Consider the following 20,013-nt stretch of genomic DNA (forward strand, 5'->3'; position numbering starts at 1 on the left):
AATTTAACGTTAGATGGCCCTAAAAAAGACCTATAAGATTATTGGTCGTTTAGTAAACGTCAAGATTTATGATGGCTTTGAAAAGGTCCAGTGGTGATACTTCCAGTCCAGAGGCTAATAATACTTCCAGCATATGTGACTATCCCAACTCCATAAGGTTACTTTCCTCAGCTTGCTGTCGTTGCAAAAGGTGTTTTAGCAGCACCAGGTTGGTCGGAAGAACAGCCACGGTGGTTTTGAGAACTGAAGCAAATTATGCTCTAGTCACACATCTCATGGTGTTATGTCAGAGACGTCAGTGTTTACAATGCCTTTGTTTTCATGGTACTTGATCATCTTCGTAATCCAGGTCAGAAATAAGCATGGATTGCTAGCCCATTGCCTATTGTTACGAGTGACGTTTTCACTGCGAGACTAGATACTCTGGCCACAGACAACTCTGATTATCCTATTGACTCCAAACTTTAACCAGGTATCACTAATCTATTTTGAGGTACATATTTGTTGAATCTAATAGCGAAGCTATAAAGGAAAAACGAACTTGAGCAAATGGAATAGTCTTGAACAAGTAAGTATCACGAAAAAATCTCCTTCTTAAACCACCAAAACGTTTGATAACGATAAAAAGAAGGTGATTTGGATGCCAACGCCTCCAGAATAACACCAGGAGACATTGGAGAAGAGCACTACAACTAGATCCAACGCTTTAGGGCGTTGTGAGTTTTCTCCCGACTAATTTCGTGCTACAACAGCAGGTCAGAGAAGATCACTCTGGGTTTTTTTGCAGTCACATTATGTACTACTTTTACAAAGTTGGCAAAAAAAAGCCTTTAAGACTCACAAAAGATTTTAACAATGTAGGTAGCTGCAAAAGAACAAATTGGAAGGAAAACTTTAAATGCTTTTAATGGATACATGTTAAAAGACTGATTAAGAATATTGATCGAAATTAGAACAGCAGAGTCAAAATCGACGAATACGTAAATCATTAAGTGGTAGTTTAGCTTTTTATTAAAACTTCGACATTGAATACTAAAATCTTCCAGCTGTTCAAATAGGTGGAATAATACGTATTTATATTTATTGTGGCGTTAATAAAAATAAGAGATAAAGCTCTAGGACTTTGTTGCTCTGGTCGTAAGGTTTTCTGATTGAAAAAGAAATTATAAATCGTATATTTTTCATCGCTTTTTATTCCTTATAATGCAAGGGACGCACTCTACTATACAGCATCATTAATATTATTTTTTGGAACGAAGCTGCTTTTCTTGCATTGTGAGTTTTGGGCTCATGGGGGCTAGACCAAAAAAAAAGGTAACAAGACTTTTTTCTTACCCCACTATAGTAATACAGCTGTGTATAAATCCATATACCTTGCCGCAGGCAGTTCTTTCTCTCTCCATGCGCGCGCACCGAAGGATTAGACGGCTCTCTTTTGTTTCTTGTTTTTCGGTTGTACTCGGCCATCCTCCCCGCACCGCATACCATCAGTACTACGTATACACATTTACAATGTCAACTGTAAGTATATACATATAGCTTGACTCAACATAAAACGTATTAGTCTCTCCCCGCTCCTGCATCCCACCCTACTGCACGGATTTCACTGGCTGTAAAAGTGGCTGTTTAGTTTATTGCCCAAAAACAAAAAATACAATTCAATCTTATGTTTTTCAGTAAAAAAAAATACATTATTTCCCTACAAAATTTTCTCAGGACTACGGGAAAAATAGTTTTGTCCAAATCCGAAGTTGACTTCATTTATTCACTTGAAAATTTATGATTACTTGCCAATTTTTCATTTAGATTTTTGCTTTTATTTCTACTTCTATTGCTTGTAGATAAATTTTACGACCGCCAATGTTTTCGCCATCAAGTTTTCTTTTTTACAATAGACATCTTTGTTAATTAATTATTTGTTTAATTCATTATTTAATTCATTATTTTAACACATTATCGGTAAAGTTTCAACCAAAAAACTTTTGATTGGTGTAAAAAAAAAAAACTAACATGTGAATTTGAAAGTAACCCTGAGAAAACATAGATATAACGTTGCATAATAAGAAGCTATTTTTAAAATTAGAGAACAATTATTAGTTTTTCTTTATTTATTTCTTAAAGTGATACTTTAAAGTGTTATTACAGACTTAATTGTAAGTTTATAAGAATAATTGTGCTGTTGCGTTAACACAGTCACAATTCATTTTTTTATTTTTTTCTGATTTCGTAGAACATGTGCGAACACCCAAAAATTTATTACTGTACTCGAACCTAATACATACTCAAATTACTGATTCTATTAGTCGATTCACTCTTAATAATATGTTATTATTTTTTTGCAAACTTTCCTATAAGTTATCGTTATTTATCATATACATGATGAATATATTTTATCTTTAATTTTTTTATTTTATTAACTTTATGTTTTATCCCATACATTATGACTGTATGTAGCCAACGTCCACAAAAAAGCGAATAGAACTTCGTTCCGACTGGGGGTCCATAGACCCCTCACGAGTGATTTTTTTTTTTACATCTTTACACTTTATTATTTCATCAAAACTGCATTTCATAGATTCCAATGGAAAATTTTTTTACCTAAAAGTTTTTGATACCAAAAAGTGTAAAAAAAGGTAAAAAAATTTTAAACTGAAAATATTTTACATTACGTGTCAACGCGGGCCATGACCGAGCCGCTAGTATATATCTTCCTATGTATATAGTCAAGATTCATTAAGATTCAGTCTTCGTCCCTCTAGCCCCTCCTCACGTTCCCTTATGTAACTTCTAAGAGTTATTAAATATTTTATGCATATTTTTTCTTATTTTAAAAGTTTTTTTTACCTTTGTTTTACACCCTCTCAACACACCGCACCACCTATAACGGTATTTTGTAGCCCATGTTCTTCCTAACTAAAAGTTTAATTTATAAAAATACAATTAAATTACAGTATACATTGCTTGGAACTTGAAAGTACATAATTAAACGGGTTTTAATATTGTAAAATATGTATCTAAATGTTTCTTGAGAACTCCAATATTCCTTTGAAATTCGTACTTGAAGTTATTTATGTAGCTTTGTATAACTTGAAACTCATTAGTCTAAGAAAGTATGTTTTTAATTTTTATCGTTTTTATTTGTTTAAATTAAATTCATACGTAAAAATCTCTTGTACATGTGACAAAAACGATATTCACACTAATTATGTAAAGTATCACGTACTTTTAAATTGTCTAAGTAATTTTAAAAAATTTTCAGTTACAACAAATGAATTTGTAAAGATCTTGATTATGAATTCTAAAATGTCTTGCTCAATGTGTTTTTCTTTTAAAGTCGTAAATAAAGTTTTTGGAGATCTTCTACCTCATAAATTAAATTTAAAAATTAGAGAAGTAATGATATTAATCAGAAATTTAAGTATAGTAGATGGATTATGTAAGCAAGACAATATAACCAATTATTTAAATAATATGATCATCAACAAAAACGTTAATGGCAGATCAGTGCACGGAGCACTCAGGGGGACGCAGCCCCATTGGTATGTATGTGTGTGTTTAGTGAAAGTGACTTATGCAGATTTTACGTGCTTCTAAGATATATGTTAATAATACGGTAGAATTGTGCAAACGTCAACATAACTCCTAATTTGTCCTGATAATTACTCCCCATGCATATAAGTGTCCACATGAAGCACCTTTGATAAACACACACACGTGCACGCGCGCGTGAATGTGTGTGTCCGTATATTTTTATGACAAATTACTAATAGATGCATAAATTTAAATTATACTTTCTTATGTAATAATAAAAAACATGATAGGTTACTCCCTTAAAAAAATTTACATAATGACATATGTTTAATTTAATACATTTTTATACACTCAATCTAATTGTATCTTTGTTTATACTTTAAGCCTGCACAAATCTCAAGAAACTTTTACTCCAAGTCTCAATTTTTAACACAAGCTCTAATGAAGCAGCATTAAAAATAAGGTACGCATGCATTTTCAAAAGAAAATTAAAATATTTGAGCAGACACATTTTATGGTACTTGTAGAAAAATTCATCTTCTTTCTAATGCCACTTGGCAACGTACAGGTTGTGCGGCAGTTTTTCGAGATATTTGTAAAGGAAGAAAGTCAAAATTTTTTTTAACGGCTATGAGATAATAATTTGCACAGCTGTACGGCCACCATTTTCTTGACAATGGTATGCACGAATTTTGTGAGAGAATAGTATTGAATATACGATTCAATATACTCACAAGCATTTTTTTCTGCCTCTGAAAATTTTTGTCAAAGGCATGGATAATTTTTTTCTGACAAAATAACTAACAAAATAAGAAATACACCGTATGAAAACCAAATGTAAGATACACTTATGCCAAGTGTACATATACACCTATTTGTGGGCTTGACTGCAGCTAGACTTTGGCTACCTCGGCTATACTCAGCTGTATTTAGGTTTTGGTAATGTGCCTGTGAAACTTTTTATATTTATATGAAGTGATGGGAGCTTACCATGTATAAAACTATCGCACAATTTCAATAGAAGATTCATTTGTTTATTTGTTCAAAAAAACAAATAAAAGATTTCTAGATTAAAATGAGATTCTTTGTTTTTTTCTCAAATAATTCTAAACAGTTGAGCTTAGATGGCATAATGATTACCATCCTAGCTTCCTAGCCGGAGAAACTAGAGGGAGAACAGAGAAAACCCATCTGGAGTCCGAGCCACGAAGTCTTTTTAGTATGATCTGGTAGCCTAGGTTCCCCACCTCAGCGATGAGTTCATGCTAGCATTGGCTCTTGTTCATTTTGATCACCTTTACCAAGGCTTTCTTTGCTTCCTTATACACAGCAACAGCCACCTCCGGATCTTCACAACTTTTGTGTCGCTGTGCAAGATGGTAGTGGCGCCGATGCTACGCCTTTCCAAGCAGGTGAGCAATTTTTGGGGTCCACTGACACCTTTAGATTACTTCTCGTGAGCTTGTACTATGATCTTCGTTCAACACAAAGCTAACATACTGGTGATAGCTAGCTGTGTAGTCCTCTAGAACTTACCAGTCGAACACTCATGCCACTATTTGTGACATCAACAGCGTAAGGTTGATAATCGTGCCCCAGTTGCTGGGCTATCCGAATTTTGCTGAACTACTAGGGTTCATGACAATGAGATCTAGCCTTGCAGCCATCCTCAGTAACGACCACCTTCTGGAGTCGATTCTCGGCTCCTTCCAAGCGATGGCACCAGTCTCCGTATACACATAGAGAGCGTCCACAAGTTTTACTAGCCGTTCTCTAAAGAGGCCAATTGCAACGTTAAGGGATATTTAGCTACTCACATAGATCACAAGTCCATACCTAATTCACACGAACCCATATCCAATTACGGTGTAATATATAGGGAACTTGTTATAGCGAACCAGGATGGTCGCCCATCTGGTCTTGTTACTGTACCAGCCCCAATCCGTAATGTGGGAACGGTACATCTATAAACAGCAAGTCCACACTTCGGACACATAAAAACTGATCGAACAGATGGTGCGTGAGCACGGTTCTATCAAGGTTCATTTGCAGGATCAATGCTATCTTCACTGAGTCGCACCCTCGACATTCAGAATTCTCAAGTTATCTGGTGTCCAGCTTTAGAATGGTGTCCATGTTTTTGCACAGGTAGCTACTCACTTCTTTTTTGGAGCAGTCTCATGTGATGTGGCCCTTTAATCTACACCTACAGCTCGCCCCAGTACTATCAAGTCCACCACACTCTTTAGCAATGTAACCGAAACCCAGGCACCTAAGGCAATACTCAGCTCTAGATTTGAACCTCATCCAGCAGTTAACGCAGCCCAACGTTACATAAGTTTTTTTATTGATAACCATTGCCACCATGCAAGAGTCCTAATACCACCAGAATCTGTCCCAGTAGGGGAAGGTTGGGTTGAATGGACACAGCGGCTGAAATGGGCTCGTAAATATCCAGACAACAAGAATGTATTTTAAGCTGATTTTTGTTACATAGGCATCAATTGCATCCATAGTTTTCCTCTTGCAAGAAATTCATAAAGAAATAAGCTCTTTAAATGTCTATAAGATGATTCAATTATTTGTGCACAACAATGACCACCGATTCAAATTTTTAACTGCTCAGAAATTTATATTTAATACTACCTTTATAATTACTATTGACATCATTCAAAAGCTTAGCTTTTCAGCTTTAGTTTTTTTTTTTTATTTTGTCCGTACCGTTTGTATTGCGAAAGCTATGATTAAATAAATAATGTGTCTTCAAAGGGCACAAATAAGCACCTACGTGAGGCACAAATAGGCACGGTAAATGAGAAAACCGTAGTGTCGATAACTATACTGCCTATAAACATATGCAAAGGTATCAGCTGTCTTACGTATATTGTAGCTGTCAAAAATCATAGGTTAGGGTTATTGTTTTGTTACTGTTAATTCGTACCTGCATATAATGTTACGTACTTAAATAGTAGATTAAAAGTGTTATAAATGCAAATGTCACTGAAAAAAATCTCCTGCAAGTTGAAAATATTCTAATCATATTTGAAAATGATATTTAACTTCCTATATTAATTTTTACGTAAATAATTTACGGTTCTATTCGTAATATTAATTAACCTATGAAAAGAACCTACATAAATGATAACGTGATAGAAATTATGATTTAGAATTAAAATGAAAAATTAAAAAGTTTAAATGTAATTGATATTTATATAATAAAGCTTTATACCCATGTAAATAAAAAAAAGGTTTTATAGTTAATCCATTTTTAAGTACACAAGTCTTGTGTTATATTTAAAATGTTGTTTAAACAAACGCAATAATTTTTAAAATTTAAAAAAAAGACTAAAATAAATTTTCATTTACTTTACTACATTTAATCTAGTTCGGTCGTATTCGTATTCCACATATAATCTTATTGTGTACCTTGGTCATAAATATACATGCAATGTCTCCGTGCGTACTTGTGCCCCATAATTTACTCACCCATATAATATAGTGAGGCACCAATGAGCATTTTTGATCGCTCTAATTTTTCAATTTACAACGAAATCTTTATGGAAAGAATGGCTGGGAAAGTGTAACACGATAAAATTGGGGTAATTATCGGTATGAATCCGTTTTAGTGACTCCTGTAAACTATAACTTATCAGTACAATAAAAAAATGAAAAAGGGGGCCCATTCTACCCAACCTTCCCCTATTTTTTAATGTTTTGGCAAACACATCGCGATGCTAACGTAGTGTTTTTCAACTCGACGAGAAAAGTTCCTGTTTTTCTTTTCCTTATGGATTCTATACTTGCTCAGAGCCCGGCCACAACGATCTTCTTCTTCAGGGATCTTGCCATACTTTTTGCCCCCTTCTGGTTTCACCAAGATTACCATGGGCCTGGCCCATCGACGTTTACAGTGGTTTGTTCTCCTCGGCTTTTTTTCTTTTTTCCCTTTTCTGAACCTTTTTCCATTCTCGTTTTTCAGCCTAGACGTTAGTTTCTTCCTGGACCCCCGTTTTTACTTAGCCTTTTTCATCGTCTTTGCTCAAGTATGATGCAAAGATAAGTCATCCCTTCTCTCAAGCTTCGCCTAGTGGCAATGAACAGTGCTTACCGCAGCTGCTGTTAGCCCAACGTTGTACTTCATGGTCTTCACCGTGTTATTGTACATTGTTACAAGCTTCTACAGTTGCAACATTGCCTTGACAAGAGTCTTAAATATAAAGTCTGCACTCTCCATAAGTTGGGCCCTCCGATCAGGCATGCCAACTCCAGTAAAGCTAGAAATCAGTAGTTTCATGTTGAAGTCAGTCCACTCTTACTTATCTTTTCTATCTTCCCTTTCAGTAGTTGTCACTTAAATATCCATTTCTGCAACAAATAAATTTCATCCCAGGATGCACACCTACCCATCGGGATCTTCCCTGTCTACAGATAACAGCCAACGCGGCCTCCCCAACATATATCTGTAAGAGATGACAACGGACTGGGCACATAATCCTGGGATATAGTACGATCTACCATGCTAGTCCATCTCCACTTCTTCAAGCTTTACGTCCCAACCAATAGGCGATCCACTCTCTGGAGTGTTTCCGACAGACATCGCACAGCAGAACGCACTCACAACACTGGAGAAGTCCCACAGTCACGGAAGACAAGCAACGCCACACCAGCATTTAAATGTAATTTTTAAACACTTACAAAGGACATTATGAAATTTTTTTTTTAATTAATAGAAAAAAATGTGCGCTAACCGTTAAAATTTATCGTGCATACTATTGTAATATAATTTATAAAAAACCGAGGATACTAATTTCGCCCCATCAAAAGTGTCCCAAAGTACGGTCTATGACAAGTTTACGTATACTGTGGAGGGAAACATAGCAACATTTAATATGAAGCGTTTAAATATGCCACCATTGCTATAAGTTAAATCATTTACAATGCTTGGATCGAAAAAACTTCTCATAAGGCTAGCACTGTTGTCCTTCTAATGTAATCACGACAATTTTTTGCGTTGTTTTTAATTTTAGAGGACATTCATGGCGATGATGAAGGGAAACATAGAAAAATTATTCTACAAAAGATTTAGTTTATCATAAAAAGAGCCGTACTCTCTAACACATTATTGAAATGTTTTAATCTGAAGGTAAATCATACTTATCCATTCAAGTAGCCATCACAAATGAAAATTATTAAAATAAAATTATTACACTGAACACTTAGCATTCTACAACCATATGATTAATTCGATGCATTTTCAGTTAAATGATAATCAGGAGGACCTGGATCAAATTTTTTGTGCAAAATATTAACTAATTACTTTTTCTTTCAAGGTTAAAAAATTACACCAATGGCTTGGACTGGCATTGCATTAATATTACTTCCAAATGTGATGACCAGTCATAGAACCCTTTGTTTTTGTTATAGAAAATGTAATTTCAGCGATGAAATTCGAAAAGAAGATTACGAAAAATTAATTCAATAGCTCGAGAGGAGGCTTCTATAGTGCCAAACAAAAGCCTAATAATAGTAAATGATAGTTTGTGTAATCTATGTAAAACTAACATACATTTTGAAAACGAATAAATTGTTTTAGGGATAGATTTTTTACCAATGCTGACTGTCATAAGTAAAAATATAGAGCTAAGATCAAAGTGGAACCAAAAGATTGAGCAAGTTTAATCTGCAATAAGAAAAATTGAAAAGACGCACGAAGCAATTAACGAAAAGTATGGGAACACTGTCAACGTTGTTAAAGATGGCCTTAAAGCTGCTTTTACACATCTAAAATCAGCAGCTATCATAAGAAAAGACGTAAGTATCAAAATAAAGTACTACAGTGGAAGAAGAGTTTTGCATCACTAAAATACAGGGGAAAAAAAGAGTTAATTTATGATGGCGTGTTCAGAAAAAAAAACTCTAAACGAACCCTGAAGTTAATGACAAAGGCTAAAAAAAAAGAAGTTTCTTAGAAACCTCTGAAAAATGGCAAAGAGCTGTGACCTCTAGAAAAAAGAGAACAAGCGATGGCAAGAGGAAAGAGGTTCCTCCTAGTAATAGAAGTGCCCAAAAGAAAATCCCTGATACGATGACAAAAGTCCCGGTACAGGTTGGGGAAGGAAAAACCCTGCCAGGGTTCTTACGTCAATGAAAACTGGCTTCAACTCTGAAGGAACAGGAGCTGTGGTCCAGTGTTGTTGCTACCAAAAAAAGGTATTTGTTTTCAAAGCCAAAGAAGTTAAAGATGTCGCAGGATTCATTCAACATGTGGAAGAGTCAGTAGCTGGTCAAATAATGGCTGTAACTACTGCACGAATAGTGATGCTACAATTGGTGCTGCTGCTAGTGTCAATTTTTATTGTTTTAATAAAATTGAGTACGAGGAAGTGAAATTTTTTTGTAGTTGTGCAAGGCTACTGACGATGATCACAATAATTATGCTAAAAATTCATTCTCTGGTATTTTGCAGGAACTAATATATATATGGTTATTTCCAAATGACATTTCACACAAACCTCTACAGCTTGACACTGACTACCACATAATTAAAGAAAATTCCGTGTTTTTCTCTATTATTTCGACTTATGACCATTTTTTTAGACCTGTCACAGTTACATTACACTCGTACAACCGATCTCATACAACCCCTTACGACTCCCCACACGATTGTTGATGAACCCCCACCGACCCCCAACCTACTTCCACAGACTCTTACCATAAGAGAACTTTTGCAGACCTTAGAAACTTTTAAGATACATAATTATAAAATATTAAAAAATTACTCTGACTGTTAGGATGGTTCCAATGTTGTTAACAAAATACTGTTTGCCATTTTAATTTGTCTGCATCATCACCTATCATGCACAAGATCTAGTTGTTTTATGGCATTGAGTTGATACTCATATCCATCACTTATCCTGTCTAGTCATATGTGTATTGTATATGATGAAGCTATCTTAGACAAATGCAATATTTATTAGTGTGAAATATCCTGCGAAAGAATATAATAACTACAAATACAATATACGGGCACCTGAGCACGTCAACAATAGACAAAAACAGTAATAAACTAAAGTACGTATTATTGGCAAATCACCAAATCACCATGATACAAGTGGCTGAGTATCTAAACATATTAATTCGGCCGTATCGTGTAACTGAAACGAATAGTTTTAGCATAAAACAAGTAAACGTACCTTGGACAAAAGCAAGGTTAATCGGTGGAACAAAATGTTCTCAGGAGGTCCAAAAGTATAAACTACACAGAGAGTGCCGGAATCCCGAGCACGTCAACAATAGACAAAAAAATTGATAAATTGAAGGAAATACTATTAGCCAATCATCTAATTATCCTAAGAGATGTTGCAGAGGGCCTATATTGATTGGCTCGTGTCATTCAATTTTCACCAACGACTTGAGCATGATACTGGTTACATGGTCACCGCGAAATTCATGCCAAAATTGTTCAATTTCGCTCAACAACAGCAACGTGTTACCATTGTTTTAGCAAAGAAAAACTTGGTCTAAAATTTGCTCTGGTAGGTCATAACTATTTGACTATAGGGGCGTGGTACATTATGAGTTTTAGCTAAAGAGTAGGATACTTAATAAGAAATACTACCTGCAATTCATGCACAATTCGCGCAAATCAATGCGCTTTAGTGACCGTACTCCGCATCTTTCCCCAATCTGTCTCCTTGTGACTTATTCCTGTTCCTAAAACTTATGAGGTTCATGAAAGGACGACGCTACGCAACAATATAGACATCATCGGAGGAGAAGAAGCTGAATCAAATTATAAGAAAAAAGTTTCTTTAAGCGCTTCAAGTATCACAAAAAGAGGGTGCATAAGTGTAATATATCAAAAGAAAATAAATTTAAAGAGGAAAATATACACATTTATAAACAAATATAAGCTTTTATGTAATAGTAAAAACCATAGAAGTATCGGTCATCTAAGGGGGATTATTTTCATAAGTCACCTCACAGATTCCTATCAAATCACAAAGAGATAGAACTCCAATATCCCTTCTTTTAGTTACATTTTTAATGTTAAATGTTAAAACAAATTTTATCTAGTAATTTACGCGTACACATATTATAATACGTATCTTATTATAAAAGCCACCGTGTTTCTTATTTAACCCTTCGGCTTATACGTATCTAAAAAAACCTTTAAATTTATTTTGTACAACAAATAAGTTTTTATCTCACTTGGATTACTAGATCACAGCCATATTTTTTATGGCAAATAATATAAAAATGATACTTAAATTCTAAACATGCATTTAGAAAAAATGTATCTTAGCATGTGCAAAAAAATCGAGCAACTTAAATCGAATGTCTGTTAATTTACTCCATAAAAGAAATTAAAATTAGAAAGTAAATTTAAATTTTGTGTACCTTGAATTCATTTCTGTATGATGTTAGTAAAAACAAATCATAACAAAGAGGAAATTTTTACTTATAAAAACATGTTTGTTTTCAGGATGCTTACTACAATGATGCAGTTACAAACAGGGGTTTAATGGTCGATTTAAATTAGTTTAAGATTTATTATACGTATGAAATAAGGAGATTATGTTCGATAGTGAATTATTACAACTGTGTATCTTTAGTTTTTGTCACATGTCAGGTGAAAGTGACTAAAAAAAGCTAAAACTTCTAGTACAGAATTCAAAATGCTCTATAAGACAAATGTAATAATTTTATACTTCACTAAGTTTTTATTTATTAGCAACGTGCTTCGATATTCTAATTTTGAATTCGTTGACTCTTATTTCATTATCGATTTCAACCTAAATGCAATGGCTCGGCTTTCAAAATGGTCATGAAACTTCTTAAAAAAGTAGACGATAAGGAATAACCAAATACGGAACAGTATAATTTTTGTGTATTTTGAAAATTTTTTGTATTATTCTTATTATTACTGAATAAATTTTTTTTATCTGAACAAGATTGTCTATTTTCTTATTCAACTTTCCGTAGAAAAAACTTATTTCTGAAATTTTGGGTGTAACTTCTAGAATTATAAGCTTATGTTACGTACCATATGCTGGGCATATCATACTGACTCACCCTAGTAACTACAAGCCTACGCTAGTAAAGGACACCAATAGGGGAAACGAGCTTATATAAGGCCCTGCGAGACACGAATCGGGGCACTCGAGCGTCTTTTAGGCAAGAGACCGAACGATAATTCAGTATAATACACTTTCTTTCTTGACGTACTCATCTTGTTTTAATATAAAAAGTTTGACCAAGTTTGGAAAAAATACGAATAATACAACACTTCTAAAAAGACATCTAAAAATTTTAATTTCTTACATTTTGTGTCTCTTAACCGACTGAACTATTAAAAAGACCCATCAGCATTTAAAAAGCTCAGCCATTGCACTAAGGATAAAAAACATGGTAAAATAACATTGGACATACTATGATTGGAATGTTTAGACATGCTCCTAAGATGAGCAAGGAAAAAACTTTTCTAAAGTGCGAAATTTTCACATCGGTCTTATGAGAAATGTTAAATTTGGTACCAAAAATTATATTTTTTTTTGTCTAAATTTGTACTACATAAGAAAAAAACTATATTAAGCCAGTTGATATAATCATCTTTCTAAAAAAATCTTAAAAGTTAAATGTTGCTTAGTGAAAAAAAAAGTTAAAGAGTGTTAAAAGTCTAAGCCATAGGTAAATCTAATTTAATAGGTGAAAAGATGAAAGGCAAATTTTTTAAATTTCCTGGTGTATGCAAATTTCCTCGCTTATGCATGTTGAATAAGACATAATTTTGAGCACTCACTACATTTTTATTTTGATACATTTTATCAATCTTGAATTTATTAAAATCCTTCACAGTACTCTAGTTAGTTACGTAACCTTCAAGGAAAAAAAAATTTTGTGTGTGGTAAAACTTTTTTCTTTTAATAATTTGTTTTAATTTATTTTAACAAGACCACATTCAAGATACAACAAATTGTGTCTTCATCTAAAAAACTTATATCTGTTTTCTAAAATAAATACATCTTTCACTAAAACTATGCAATTGTTTTATTGTTCCGTAAACAGCTACTTACAATAAACTGAGGCCTCATTCAATTGAGCGACTGGGGTAGTTAATAACTGTACGTTAATAATAAGTTTTCTAAGAAGTAGTGAAATGAGAAATTGTTTAACTAAAACAATTGTTTGGGTGTCTTGTACATCGCTTTTACGATTTCCGTAAATTATGAATGAGATTTTTAATTGTGAGGATTGCTTAGTTATTGAGTAACTGTCATTAGGAAAGTTTGAATTGCGTCATTTTATAAAAATACATAAAATACATAATGAATAAAGCTGGTCGAATAAATGTCACATTTCGGTTTTTTGATGCATTTAATTTTTAAGTATTTAATCTAAAAATTTTGTTGAAAAGAGGAATTAAAATTATGTACCTAGCGTACAGAAAAATTTGATAAAATTGTACGATAAAGTAGTTCATTATAAGAAAAAAAAGCATTACAGATTAAAATTTCTACAACTGTACTTGTATAAATCAACTCTGCATGTACTAAAATATTTGAAGCATGTTTATAAGAGCAACTTTTAATAGAAATAAAGTCGGGTATCCTACATCACCGTAGCTACGTTGTACGGAACATATCTAGTACTCCCTAATGTAAGCGATACATGATTTAATTAATTTTTGAAATTAATACAAAAAATAGTACTTCCCTTCAAAATTATGATATTCTCGTAAAAATGTCTTTTAACAAAACTAAAAGGTTAAGTAAATTTGATGAATCAAATCAATATGTTTTTAGAAATTTCAGAAGCCTTAATGTAAGGGTAACAGTTTTCACCTAACAAATCTTTAGTTTTGCAAAGTTTTAAAATCTAAGTACGAAAATGATCAAGTTTTTTTCAGGGGGGGGGGGGCAGTATAATGTTCGTGTGGCACTCGTAGTATGAAGCTGTCTAATATTCGTACTTTAACAGAATTAAACTAAGAAATATTGACTTTCGACTGGTAATATATTCAAACCTAACATCAAATACTTTAATGCCTCGCTATGTTGTGAGTAAATGGATACGTTAGAGATTTATTTAAATCTTATTAATTTAACGATTACACACAATACCATTCAAAAGTCAAAAATATTTGATTAGATTTTTTTCCAAGTACGATTACTAGACAGTATCATACAACAAGGGCATCACATAAAGCACGATGCAGCGAAAAAAAAAATTGACCGTTCTTATATTTTGATTTCAGATTTTTGTAAGGCTCAAAATATTTTTTGAAATAATACTATACATTACCCGTACATTACGGCTTTAAAAATTTCTTGGAAAACTTTAGTTTAACTTATGAACCTACTTAACTTTTTAGTTATGTTTGAAGATATTTCTATAGGGTAAAAACTACACTAAGTTCATACACTCAAAGTTTGTCTATTTAATCCGTCATTTGCTATGTATGTATATATATATACATATATATACGATACAGTGATCCAATAACGCAATTTTTGAAAATCGTTTAAATACTGCACTTTTTACTTTGCCTTGAGAAGTTAAGATAATAAAAAATATCGAAATAAAAAGTTTTGTTAAGATTTGAGAAATGAACGTAAAAGTATATTTTAATAATGAAAAAAAACCGTTAATGCATTAAAAATTTCTTAAATAATGTAAAATTGACTTTACTTTTCATAAAAAAACCTTGATTCAAGTCATCTTGACATATAAGAGTATCAAGATTCTAATACTAACAATAATTTAAATATGATGATAAACCAACCAACAAATCGAAATAAGAGAAAAACAGTGATACTTTAAATAACAATTACAATAAAATTAATAAATTTATAAGTCTTGTTGACAAAAAAGTAATTGTAAGTGACGGAAAGGTATTATAAAAACTTTTTTCAATATTTTTGTTTGATTATAATTACTATAACATAAGAGTAAAACAAATAAGAGTAAAACATATTGTTAATAAGTAGCAATATTACAAAACGTATATGCTTGAAAATCATTACGTTGACAATGTTTTATTCTGTAATAATTATTTTGATCTTACGTCACAAAGTAAAAATTTTGCCTCTGCAATTGAAACTTAATGGTTTGTAAAAATACTTCATGAGTTTATTGAAATAACATCAGATGATTTGAAAAGCGTTATATTTTTCGGTAATAATTCTAGTCAATTAAAATTGCGTACATTATTTTCTGGTGACATTGATACTGTTATATTTGCTTTAATGACTATTTAAAATCGAAGAATAAATAAAATTAGAGAAATTATACATTTGATTTATCCAAGAAATAAAGAAACAAAAGTAAGGAATATAATAAAATATTAATATAATGCGAATTGTGATTGTATCCGTGGCAACAATAATAATAAATCCTTAATAGAACTTTTTTGCTATGGTGAAATGAATAACAAATGTAAGTGTTGTTCAGCAATGTTTTACAAAGAAGAACGTCGAAAAGATAGTTGTTGCCATAACGGTAGAATTTTTTAAAGTCCTCGAAGTAAATATAACAAAAAACTAAAAAAACTTTTTTTATGATAAAACTTTTGGATTACTAATCAAATATTACATTATCATTTTTAGTTTTGAAAAATTTATAAGTCATAAGATAAAACAAAAAGATTATTCTATTTACAACATAAAAATTCAAGGACACATTTGTCACGTTGTATCTAGTACTCTTAAATTAGACGAGAGCAAAATACCTAAACACGGTTAATTATAAACATGTAACGATTAAGCAGTGATTAAACAAACATTAACTTCAAGTAAAGATAATAACCAACGTAAAAATTATATAAAAATCCTGACTTTTAATATAAAAAAAAAACTCTATGGCTATAAACTACAAATATTTATATCAAATTGCTAACGTGAAAAAAGTTCCTCATTCTAAAATGGTTTTATTTTTAGAGAAAGTAAAAAAAAGCACCCCTACAATAAAAAATTATCTGCTGAATGTGAAGCAACTATTGTTTTAGAGTTAGGATTATGAGAAATTTTTGGTCAATGTGTTTATCCTAAGGATTTAACAAAAAACCATCCAAAAGAAACATATTTTATAAACCCTCCTAGTTTGTTCATCTAATAGCTCTTTTATCGATGTTTTCCTAAGTCAATTTAGGATGGAGTACTTATTACTCTAAACATTAATTTGATAGTAATAATAGTAATAATAATAATAATAATAATAATAATAATAATAATAATAATAATAATAGTAATAATAATGATAATAGAAATAATTACAATAAGAATAATAATATTAATAATACTAATTAAAATTATAATAATAACTACAATAATAATAAGAATAACTATAAAAATAATAATGTTACAACTCTATTAATCAACATTATCGCACAGACTAAAAGTAAAAAATTTAAGTCGTGTATTATAAACTAAACTATTAAAGAAAAAATCAAAAAAACGTAAGAATTAAACGTTATGAAGGCTTATCAGATGCAGTAAAAAAAGCGCGTCAAATATATTGAAAAATTTTTAAAATAAAGAGAAAATTGCAGACGTACGTATATTGCCATCAACGCATGTTAGAGGACAATGTTATTAAGATGCTGTGGCTTTAGTGAAAAATGCGGTAAACGAGATATATTTTTAACAGTAACGTTCTGTCCTAAATGGAAAGAATTCAAAACGGTTCTGGCTAACATTCCAAAAAAAAATGCCAAACTATACACCAAATGTAGCTGTTCGGCTATGCCTCACAAACTTACAATCAATTTCTGACGATTTACCGCTTTACAACATTTTTGGTAATATATTAGCTTATGTTTTTTCAGTCGGGTTCCAAAAACATGGACTACTGCATGCACATGTAATCACAACATTACATTCTGATAATAAAATAATCACTCCTAAAAATATAAATGTGGAAATGTAGAAATGTGCTAACAAATATATACAGTCAAAAAAAATTATTAAGAGAGTGGTGGAAAGTGGCTGAAGAAAGCTAGACCAAATATTGGAGCTATTCTAAGACAATGTGTTAAAAATAGTAAGGGAACTTAGGAGCTTTTTTGAAACTGTAAGTAGTATTAAAGGGGGAGGTGCAAAAAGTATTATAATCGAAAATGACGATTAAACCGACATAATTTTACCTCAGAAAAACGGCTAAAGGGTGAAAAGAAGGAAATCTTTAAAATTGGAATGGGTAATGCTGATATTGGGTTATAAAATCAGGAGAACTGTGCGGGGGGTCAGAGGGGGGGTTAACTAAAAAGTCAACCAAATAAAAATAACAGTAACACTGTAAGAATTCTACCTTATTTAGCAAAGGGGCTAAGAGGGTTCGAGAAGCGATGGCGGGGGCGGAGGAGGGGTGGGGCTGCGGAATAACTTTAAAAAATCATTGTATAGTATACTAAGATGTAAATACATACATACGTGTTTCTCATACTTACCACCCTCATATATGTTACTGCCTGCATAACTGTCTTTTTTCAAATACATACATATATGTATATATATATATAGTTACTTTCACGGACATTATTATGTAAAAAAAGGTTATTATGAGGACAAAATCGTTGTTGGAAATAAGAGCGACCAACAGTAGGCCCGGCTTTTTTATACATTGTGTACACTTGTAGTCTCTGTCGGCTCAACGCTCTGTGCGTGTGCGCTTGGTCGACTTGGCGCGCTGCAGGTGTGTGTGTGCGTATTCACGCGGCAAGCTTTGTACACTGTAAGCGCTAGATTATACTCAGCTCTCGTCGAAGAAAGACGCTCTTAATTTACGTTGCCAAACTCTAGCATTCAAAGGTGCATACATCACCTAAAATGCTAGAGTAAATCTTCTGATTAACTCTCGCTATACAGTGGACAAAACTCAGTTGTGCAGTGCAGTGCACTTAGTGCTTTGTTTAAGTTGATCACTGCATCATTTGCAGACCAGCTCAAATAGTTAATCTCATCGAACTACCAGTGATTATCAACAGGAAGACTCAGTGAAACTTTTGTGCTTTTCCACAGACAGTAATTGTGTATTTTTCAACAGAGAGTGGTTTATAGTTATTCAATATTTCAATCAGTTATACTCTATCAGTGCTTTCATTTTCACATTTATTTCATGTAACTTTCAAACTCTCTTGCGAGCTCAAGGCCAGTGCGTGTTTACATATTGTGTTATTCAACTTGACCCTTTTCTTTCTGCATTCTTCACCTTTATATATTTCAATAGTTTGTTGCTTAAAGACTATAGACAGTATTTATTTTCTCCGGTATAAGTTTGACCTTTACAATTTTTGTGAATATTAACTGTGTTTTCTTGGCCTGTGAGTGACATTAACAGTTGTTATTTTTATGCTGTTTAATTTTATTGTGTTTTATTGTGTCTTCCCAATCACCCTATCCGAGCCTAGTGTGTGCTAACGCATACGCCTCGTACAATCGTACTTATGCGGACTGTCCTCATAACTTTTCAATGTTATTAGTATATATTCTAAAAGCACGTAGTGTCCTCATAAGTCCCCTTATACAAAGTATTGTGTATATATATATATATATATATATATATATATATATATATATATATATATATGTATACAAGTGCGCGTTCCATTCGCTGACTCCCAGTTTTTTAATATCAGTTAAATACTTTATCTTTTTAAAATGCCTTTTAAAGTTAAATAAATACAAAAAACGTGCACTTTTACATATAAATGAAGTGTTATAATTAAAAGACAAATCATGCAGTAATTTCCTTAACTTACACTAAACATTTGATATGAAAGAAAAAAGTACAAAAAAAAAAAATTGTTTTCTGTACTTAACTGTTAAACTCAATGTATAATACATTAAAGATTAAATGACGATTTTCAAAATTCTATGTGAACAAACAGATAAATTTTTTTTATGGCCCAAGAGGTTCAGGAAAAACGTTTCTGTATAAAACGTTAATTTATTATTTCATTTCTCGTGGAAAAAAATTTTATCTGTGGCATGGACGAGTATAGCATCAATAATACTTAAAAAAGGAATGACCAGTCATAGAAAATTTCATTTACCATTAGACTTAAATAATGTAGAAAGTTCGTTTTTGGAATTCAAATCTGAAAAAAAAAATGAAAGAAGTAGATTTAGTTATATGGGACGAGGCTTCTATGATCCCAAAACAGCCTGAGAAATGGTTAAAAGGACATTACGTGATTGATGTAATACTAATATTGATTTTTGTAATAAACTAATTGTCTTAGAAGGGAATTTCAGACAGATTTTTCCAGTTTCGAAAAATAGTAATAGAAGCATGATTGTACAAATAAGTATGAAATCATTTTATCTTTGAACATTATTTTGTTTTCTAAGACCTAATATGAATTTTAGTTAAATCAGTAGAACATTTTTTAATTCATCATCATTACATTTTATTCAGAAAACATTTCTGTAGTCCAAGCGTTTTCCACGACTATAAAGGAATCTCAAGGCCAAAGCTTTCATA

General features: G+C 32.1%; 1 protein-coding gene across 3 annotated transcripts in view; it reads right to left on the bottom strand.

Moving 5' to 3' along the window:
- trc (Serine/threonine-protein kinase tricornered) overlaps positions 1–20,013 on the bottom strand; it is a 952,993-nt gene that overhangs the window by 812,603 nt on the left and 120,377 nt on the right. Inside the window, exon 1 of one of the 3 annotated variants that reach the window (XM_089592300.1) lies at positions 11,150–11,179. The exons of the other annotated variants lie outside the window; for them this stretch is intronic. Within the exon in view, the coding sequence (XP_089448426.1) occupies positions 11,150–11,160 (11 nt within the window). The 5' untranslated portion in view covers positions 11,161–11,179. Of the gene's footprint in view, positions 1–11,149; positions 11,180–20,013 lie in introns of those variants that run through there. 3 annotated transcript variants of the gene reach the window in all.

Source organism: Copidosoma floridanum, unplaced genomic scaffold (assembly GCF_036245765.1).
Source record: "Copidosoma floridanum isolate Cflo_tuat_1 unplaced genomic scaffold, Cflo_Japanese_pri ptg000016l, whole genome shotgun sequence".
NCBI lineage: Eukaryota > Metazoa > Arthropoda > Insecta > Hymenoptera > Encyrtidae > Copidosoma > Copidosoma floridanum.